General features: G+C 37.2%; 1 protein-coding gene across 1 annotated transcript; it reads right to left on the reverse strand.

Moving 5' to 3' along the window:
* Positions 1-2224: 2224 nt before the first annotated feature.
* On the reverse strand, positions 2225-8094 carry LOC139969084 (uncharacterized). Its single transcript, XM_071973846.1, has 2 exons — positions 7934-8094; positions 2225-2785 (listed from the first exon to the last, which is right to left on the reverse strand). The coding sequence occupies exons 1-2, from the start codon at positions 7992-7994 to the stop codon at positions 2388-2390; spliced, it is 459 nt and encodes a 152-aa protein (XP_071829947.1). The 5' UTR covers positions 7995-8094; the 3' UTR covers positions 2225-2387.
* Between the last annotated feature and the right edge of the window lie 1749 nt (positions 8095-9843).

Here is a 9843-nt window from a genome sequence, read left to right on the forward strand (position 1 = left end):
AATAGCCAGCATATAGTTGCATTTTGAAGCGAACCAATTTCCTTCATTTACCAAATTAATCACCTTTTCTGTGATGTAAAAGTGCAAAGATTATAGTTTACAAGCAAGATCTTGTATCAGCTGCATTTGGGAAGTATTTGGTGTAAATACTTCATTATACACTTTAAATATGTTAAGGATTTGAACCTAAAACAACTTTAATTCTTGTAACGATAATTATGAAAAAAACGACATTTACTTCTAAATATCGCTTTTTAGCCATTCTTACGCAAACTAAATATTGTGACTTGCTACATTTACTTATAGACTCAATATAATGATTGAAGGTTCAAACAATAACATGTACCGTTTGAAATTGTTCATTTCTATTGATTTCGTCCCCAAAAGGAAGGAATAAATGTTGGGCTGTTTCTTGCGACATCTCGTGCAAGACTTCGCCACCAAAGATGTTCCAAAACTCCATATTTCTGCTCTAACCGATGTCAACATTTCTAATTGCTCGGTAACAATTTTTTTATCATCCTGTTTGTACAGTGTTTGATTTTCTGATTACAATTTTGGTGGAGTCATGATTGACCTTATTCTTAAATGGCTATGCTAAAAGTCACACTGATACGTCATAAGGGTACTACCCATTGGTTATTCATTTGCCTCTGTTACCGTCGGTGTAACGGTAGGTTAAGTGGTTTTGAACATTGGAAAAAAATTACATACGACCTGGGAAGAATAAGACCAATACTGCGGGTGTTCACTCCCCCCCACCCCTCCCCTCCCTTTCGACCTCACACAAAGTATTTTATAAACACAATCATAATTTGTGGTCTTAATATACCTCAAAATGCACCATTTGAAGTCTAAACTTTTATTTTTCTACCCTTCCTTAAAGGTTCCATGCCCCAACGTGAATCAATCGGAGGGGGCGGTGGGTGGGGGAGATGATAATTTGGACACCACCTTTGAAGTACTGTGCACGTCATTTCGAGCACCCCCCCCCCATCCACACATACCTTGAAAAAATTTTCGCGCCCGGATGGGTTGTCATCCTGAAAAGATGCCCGAACTATAGAATGTCTCGTATGTTTCTGAGAAAACTGATCTCAGACGTTGGGCGCTTTGATATTATGTTTATTATATATTGAGTGTACTTTGCATCTTTTCCATTTGTATTATACTAGAAGACATTGAATGTTGTTTGCACTTCAGGTTAAATGTTATTCAAAAATTCTGTATAACAAAACAACAACAAAATTCTTAGAGGGTTGTGAACGGGGAGCAGAGATGAAGGAGATAGACAGAGGGGGGGGGGGGCGGGGAATTTCGACTTAGGCGGGAGGGTTAAGTAATTTGGGAAAGAGGAACGGAGAGGACCGAGGGGAATATGAGAAGATTGGTGGGTGCGTCCGGGTAGCTATAGGTAAGGGGAGGTAGGGAGGGAAGGGAGAAGAGGGTAGCAACGGAGGGATGGAAGAGTTCAAGATGTCTCGTGTACTTGCGGTGAAAGATGTAGTTGTTTTCCTGCAGAGTAAAGAGGTACAGCAATTACAGTTCTTGTCTATGGGGACACGCCACTGTCGGATTGAATCGTTAAACTCTTCCAGATATTTCATAGTATCCTTTCCGTTGATAAATTATTGGGTCTTATATTGGAATTGTCTGGCCTGAAACAGTGGCGTCGGTAACTAGGTCACGGGCCCCATTTTTGAAAACTTTATTTGTCGTTAACCATGTATTAAAAACATTTTCACCGGCCCATCTAATTGCGCTCGGTCCCCGAGTCTCTACCCCTCCCAGTCCCCCTGACAAAGAGTCCCTCTCCCTCGTCTTGGTCCTGAAAGGTGAATAATACGATGCTGACAATACAGACGCGTAGCCAGGAATTTGCCAAGGGAGGGGCGAAGATGTCGAAAAAATTTCAGAGCCGTAGATACGCCATTGCATACTATCTAAGCGTGGCGCCACCATGGGTTGGCGCGAAGCGTACAAGACAATTTTGGCCTAAAATGCCTCCCAGATCGCTGGAAATGGCACTTCCCAGGCCTTGTAAGTTGCATCTAAGCATTTTCTCTTTTGAAATTACTAGCGATATCATAAAAACATTATTATTTTTTAAATATGCTCAAGGGGGGGGGGCGGCTGCCCCTTTTGCCCCCCTGGCTACGCGCCTGTGACAATATAGGTACACAAATACTCATCTTGATTTGCTCACCGAAAAGAGATCGTGCTTACTTTATTTTCTGATTTTTATTCCAAAAAAGTCAATCCACCACCATTACTTGAAATCGAAACAATACTAAAGTATAAGGGAAATATTTCACTTGATAGGATGGGTGTCTATAGACTAAATATCGGTCAGTTTGGGTCAGATACAAGCTTCTTTCCCGCAGTATTCATCTACCAAGGAGTGCACCTGCCAGGGAGCTATACCAGCTTCTCTCTTCAGGTGTTAGCTCGTCGTATCCCTCGGGCAGTCGCTCTCCTTCTTCGGCCAACACTCTCGTTTTTAACTTCTCTGCAACGTGTTGAGCAACATGTTTACCGACACTGTGTAAGAGAGCATGCCAGTCAAAACGCTCCTCTGGAGATAACTCAGCCATTTTCTTCTCGAAGTCATCTAGCATGGCATTCTCTCTGTTATCGTGTATGAGTTGTCTTTCCTCTCTCTGTTTTGGCTGGTTCTTGTTGTCGGCTGGTGCACCATGGTGGTGATGATGGAACAGTCTATGAAACCATCCGCCGCGGCGACTAAGGGCATCCGCGTCAAGAATTTCGTCCTCGATGGGAGCGGCTTTAATAAGTAAATAAATAGGAATGGTGGTTTATAAATGAAGATTCTTTTGATTTGGATTAATAAGAATGGTAGTGTATAAATGTGGATTGCTTATGATTTGGTGGACATTTTTGCTTTTTTTTCAGGATGATCTAGTCAGAATAGTCTTGATATCTTATAGTACGAGAAAATAAACACAATTTTGTATTTCCCTTTTTTTTTTAATTCTTTGGACATAATTCAGTCATACAGTTTGTTAACGTCTGAAACAAGACTTTAACAATCCAGTTAGGATGATTTCAGCGCCACAGATCAGACCAATTTGTCAAAAGATTGCTTTCGGCAGAATTAAGTCTTGACATTTTATAGTCCATGAATAGATATAATATGTTGGTGCAGATGTTTATGCAGCGCGTCTGGTTTGCAAGATAATAATAATAATAATAATAATAATAATAATAATAATAATAATAATAATAATAATAATAATAATAATAATAATAATAATAATAATAATAATAATAATAATAATAATAATAATAATAATAATAATAATAATAATAATAATAATAATAATAATAATAATAATAATAATAATAATAATAATAATAATAATAATAATAATAATAATAATAGGTTTTTTATTTCTATATTTCGCATTATACCGACGGTCTCGCTGCGCTTTATAAGAAACTAAATGAGTACAAAACTACAGCATGGTAGAACCAAAACTTAAACATTTACCAAATGGATCGAAAAATTACAAGGTTCAATGAGGGTAGCACGTGAATAAGTGAGTTTTTCATACACTTTATAAATTGTCTATGTTAGGGGCATTCCTAATGTGGGTGGGAGAGTTTTCCAGAGTTTTTGGGGCCGAAAATTGAAAAGAACGCTTCACCGTACGTCTTAGTTTTCACTTTAGGTGGCTTTAGGAGAATATATAGTACTGTTAAATCTGAGTGTGCGAGCTGGGATTTGTAAGGTGAGTAAGTTGGAAATATAGTTTGGAGCAAACCAAGGATGGCTTTGTAAATGAGGGAGAGAAGTTTGTACTTTATTCGTTAAGAAACCGGAAGCCAGTGAAGTTGGTGGAGAATAGGTTCACTGTGGGATCTGTTATCTGTGAGGGTAACTAATATAAGGGCGGTGTTTTGAATGCTCTGAAACTTAGAGATTTAGTTTAAGCAGGAAGACTATATAAAAGTCTGCCACAACAGTCAAGTATGGATGGTACAGAGGCATGGATAAGTGTCTCAGTCGACTTGTGATCCGGATATTTGCGAATTTGTCTAATTCGTCTGACAGGATGTGAGGCAGAGAAGCAGATTATATTTACATGAGAAACCAAATGGGCCACCAATGTGAGTGTAAAATAACACCCATATCTTTAACAGCGGGAACGGGAGATATACAAGAACCGCTAATCTTAACGGAAGTTACAGGGGTGGCATATTCACCATTAACTGTGTTAACTTCTCTGGACTGCTCCTTTAATGTCTAAATTGAAAAGTTGGCCCCTCAATGCATGCTTTAATGTTATCATTGTTAATACATTGTTTTATAAATTCTAATAACTGCTCCAAAGAAAAAAATATCATTTTAAATTTATGTAAACAACCAAGCACTTTTGGATGATATTCAATAGCATTTGCCACTGAAAAATTGGCAAAAATGAAAAACAAATCTGACATAATTATGTAACCATGTAAGGATAAACCTCAGCCCGTTGAGTTTTTTGTTGCATCTGAGGACACAATGGTCTGGGTATTACTAACTATACACGGTTCAGTCAAAAAGATCATTTTACAAGTATTATTGAAATACAAACTGGACGTGTCGCAGTGTAAGACAAAATCATTGAAGCAACAGGTCCCATCTAAGGGTAAAACATGCCAAGGTTGTAAACGGCATCTGATTTGGAGATCACAAATGATTGTTCATCCAAAAGTGAACTTGAAGCAACCAGGCTGACAAATCTGGTATCGAAGGAGCACATTGACTAATTTTGTTCTTTAATTTTCTTCTCCAAAATTTAAATCCAACATTTTACTTCAACGTTGGATGGATGGATCTAAATATGAACACATAAAATAGTGATTCCAAATAAAAAAGGCGATTACTAAAGTTTTGTATAACTTCACATCTCCTTTATAGGCCCTATAGGTTAAAATGAGAATATCCAATTGAATCCAAAGTCATAACATATAAGGCGAGAACTTGAATACCGCGAAAAATATACAGTACTTTGCCGGCGGAGTGCAACTATGGCATGGCAGCTGTTTGCTTCAAGTTCACTGATGTTAACATCACATCATCTGTGACAATCTCTACGATCAATATGTCGAATAACCTACACTATATACAAATTGTATACCACACATTTGGCCAGGATACTTAGAATTTTGTTTCTCTTTCGTCTGTCAAAAAGAAATTTTCCCTATAGCTATATATCCTTTTAAAGCAAAATGTATCAACGTGATTGGATACGCTGGTTTATCACAAGTTAAACACCTCATAAAAAGCACAAAATCTTCAAAGTTCACTTTTTTTTTTATTCCCCACATCTAACCCCGTACCCTCCGCTTCCCATATAACTGTTATAACCCCCTTATTTCTCCACACCTTTCTGTCTTTGTCCTTTTCTAATTTATTCTCTACCCTCTTCCCTTAATCCTCTCTTTGTCCCTCGGCAGTTTATCTCCTACCTCTCCTCTTCCCCTGTTGGTCTCTTTCTCTTCTCCATCCCTTGTCTACTAATCCTCTTACATCTATCTCTTTGTGTTCACCTTGCTCATTCGTGAATTTGTCCCTTCAGTTACTGTTACTTGTCATTTGGCCTCTGAAGAAGATCCTGCTAGGACCGAAATATCAGGCCAACTTACTTTTACACACTCTCTTCCACAGGCTCTTTTGTGGATAAGCAGTTTGCTAAAAGTTTTATTTTATTTTTGGTACAAAACATGTCAACTTCAAATGTTGTTATTTCGAAAATGATATGTTGAAAATGAATTCAACACCGTGGATGCTTAGAAAATATGTTCCTCGCTCACCGGTCAATTTGTTTGTAACAAGGATCATTCTTTTCAAATTTCTGCCTAAAATTAAGTTGTTCTTGACAACGTATTCTGAACTGACAACACTGGTCTATGGCATATGATTTTATCTTTCAGCTATCTATAAAGTTAAGCCGAGATTTCTGACACTTTGTTCAGCTTGCAAACATTTACGAACCACTCCTTCCTCCACCACCCTCATTTCCGCTATTTAAGTCGATATCGACTAAAATAATCATTGAATTTAAAAAAAAATTATTACTCAGCCATCTTACATCCTACAACATTTATTTAGGTATTGAAATGTAGCTAAGACCATACGTTTGTGTATAAAACAAATAAAAAGGGGGGTAACTGTGATTTTTTTTAGTGGGTGGGGCTCAAAGGTCAAAGGTCAATCTGAAAATGACGTAATTTGGCTAAAAATCGATGTTCGCTTCAACTAAATCGTGACAGAAAATAAGAGTTGAACAAACTCCCCCATTATATTTGGTATAAACCCTAACATGTTTTGAACATATTCTGAGAATTTCAGGAATATATCTATAGAGAGTTCTGAGAAAAATGCAAATGTCCTTGAAATTTCCTGTAATTTGACACCAAAATCGTCCAAATCCGTTCATTTTTGATAAAGCACTCGTTCCCGAACGCTTCAACCTACGTACGTGTTTTTTCTTCTTATTTTTGATATTTAGGCCGCTCACTTCTTGATAATTGATAGTTATGACATAGCGCCCTCACATTCCTTTGTAAGTCGATAGCAACCGCCGTTCTTGCGCAATACTGTGTAAGAACGGCAATACTGAATGTTTAGTGTACATTTCAATGGACTTTTACGTAGTGGATATTTTCAAATAGGTCGTGACTGCACACAGCGTCCCAAATTACGGCCCAATAGGCCCTAAAGATGTGGGACGATTGGTCAGATACCTTGATGACGTCCAGGACCTTCTGGTCGAACCAGTTTATAAAAGGTTCGGTCCTTTGAGGACCCAGAAATTGTAAGTTCAATAGCGTTTTTTACAAAAATGGCTAGGCTAGGCCTAACGTTATGCCAACGTTAGGCTGTATTTGTAGAAAGTAAACAACATTTGTACTAAATTAAATCAGTCATAACTCTGTCAATCCTCAACAGATTTCAGAAAATATCATCTGAAAGAGCAGCCCCAGAAGAACCTTTATCATACAATTTGAAGTCAATTTTGAAGTCCGTAATGATTTTATTGTATTTTGGTGTTTTCCAATTAAAATTAAATTGCGACCTAATTTGCATATTATAATTTGCATATATTTGGATTTTTTTATAAAATTATCAATTCCAAATATTGTTCCCTATGGATCTAAATCAACTTCCTAATAGAGAAGTTGTCCCTAACCTTTATAGCCAGCCCTAACAAGATAAGTGCCCCCAGACCCTAATTGTTTTCCCACCCCCAATGCGGAAAAGAAAAAGATTATTTAAAAAAAAAAAATGAAAACGGCATATTTGAAGTATCGGTAAAGTAAAAACAAAAATGAAAAAAAATAAGACACGAACAAGTGATCTCAGCATTACAAATCATGTCCACCACCAACTGAGCTCTGAAGCTCTTGGTTGGTGGTGATCCCTAATTTTTCATTTGCTGACGGTATATCGGTGAGACGCCACATCACTTTTGTATTTGTGTATGTTAAGATCCTCCTGCAAGCAGGAACTCGCGAAGAAGCCTCATTGGCTTATCAAAGCCGCAAGCTGACCGAAGTCAGTCTCTTTGCACTTCAGTGCATTCGGTGCACCTTGCACTTCGGTGAAATCATGCAGGGATCAGAACCCTCCTCGCATTGGATGCAAGTAAGACATTGTCAGAAAGGGCGTTCAATTAAAATTATTAGATTAATTTCGGTTATAATATCAGTACACTATACAATCGCCTTAAAACATGTACGTAAACAGGCCTTTCTAAAAAAAAAAAAAACATGTATACAACTGACCTCTAACAAACATCAACAAGCACTTGCAAATAAATGATGGTCTTATACTCTAAATGCAGAAATATGAAAGATACAATATTCAAAATGGACAACTTTCGACGGAAGAAAAATAAATAAAATAAAAAAATAAGCATCTTACCGAAAGTTTTGACCGAGCAAACGATGAAGGCAAAGGCCAACAAACATCGAAGAAGCGCCATGTTTCGTTTTCGACTAATTTAACTTCTAGACTTTCTGGAATGTTGAAAAGCGTCGGCAAAAAGAAGATTGAGGAGGACAGGAAACAAACACTGCTTTTTATAGAAAAAAAATACAGAAATTGGAAAGACTAATTAATTAGAATATCTTTGTCGAAAAAAGGAGGGTAAAGTAAATCATGTGTTGTTGTCATTTTCCGATCAGAATATAAATTATATTATAGTGTATGAGTATGATTTAAAGTGCCCTTAATGCCAGGTTAATGATGAAACGTTTCAAGCGACTCGAATTGCATAGCACGTCATTGGAAATCATGACCTTCGAATACATTACCATATAGCCTATAATACATGATTAACATATTATATATAATTTAGTTTTCTTTTTTTAATACTGAGAACAAAAACATCTACAGTTGTCGGTTCCTCAATTTTTTTCTAAAATTATTTTAAAGTTTCTCAAAAAAGAGAGAAAAGGGTCAGTTTCATTCAATAGACGGAGCATTCATGCAGAGACCGTGTAAAATAAAACGTATATGTATGCCAACGATTTTGCCACCGCTCACGAAGTTGCTGCCGGAGCCTGAGAAACTCCACCGGCGGTCATACGATAGCTTAAGATGCCCTCACGAATGGCCCGATGTTTTAACGATCAGAGCCGAATTTGAACATTTCCTTTATCGTGTGTCCATCTGGTGTCAATTTCGGGACAGTATGACGCAGGCATTAATACATATTTTCCAGCATTTATATTACATTCTTTCCTACTTCTTTATTACATTTGATCTACCTGTGACATCCTCACGGAGGTCAGTAGCATTAAGTAAGCATATGCTAAGTATTAATACTATGTACCTCACGCAAATTCAACAGTGACTATACAACATTATAAACCCTGACGGAGGTACATGGTACCATCGTTCATTTGGCATGTCGGCACGGCGCAGCTTTCCCGGCCTGAGTATTCGTTTCGTAGTAAATTCATACCCAAAAACAGATATAGTTCCATCTTGCCAAGTATGCACTACAAAGGGTGGGGGAGGGGGTACTCCCGGTATTAATAACATTTACCCTGACCCAGTCCTTGCCAGACATACATCAACACTTAGTTTAAGCAACAAACGTGGAAATATTTTGTCTTGAAAAGTAACCGAGTAAACGAGGACTCAATTGGAATCGAGATCGGATAAAGTGGACTCGATGTTTCGGGTTGTGGTGTGTGGCCTAGAATACAACCAGTGTATGCCCATACAAAAATCGAGGCCCACCTGAACATATAATCCACTTCTCGACCGATTTCATCTCGTGTATATGACATAAAACAAATTCAGTTCCATCATTGTTATACCACATCTCACACTTAAATTAATTTTTAATAATAATGATAATAATAATAATGATGATGATGATGATGATGATGATGATGATGATGATGATGATGATGATGATGATGATGATGATGATGATGATGATGATGATGATGATGATGATGATGATGATGATGATGATGATGATGATGATGATGATGATGATGATGATGATGATGATGGTGGTGAAATCTCCTCGGGTATCTATTGAATATTTTACAGTTATCAATATGTGAAAGGCCATCGTACTTCCTTCTAGATTTTAGATATATAAAATTATAAATGAATCATGACCCTTCACGGCGGATTTATTATTTGGTGAAGCATCAACCAGGAAGGAAATAATTACATCCCTTGTATACCTCTAACTTTGTCAAATGTCAAGTGAAGCTTTGGTATATTTCCAAATATACTGAAGTACTATAAATTAGTTAGTCAAGGGGAAAGGACATGTTTTTACCTCTACTTACGGATAACCTTACACT

This window comes from Apostichopus japonicus, chromosome 6, assembly GCF_037975245.1.
Source record: "Apostichopus japonicus isolate 1M-3 chromosome 6, ASM3797524v1, whole genome shotgun sequence".
NCBI lineage: Eukaryota > Metazoa > Echinodermata > Holothuroidea > Aspidochirotida > Stichopodidae > Apostichopus > Apostichopus japonicus.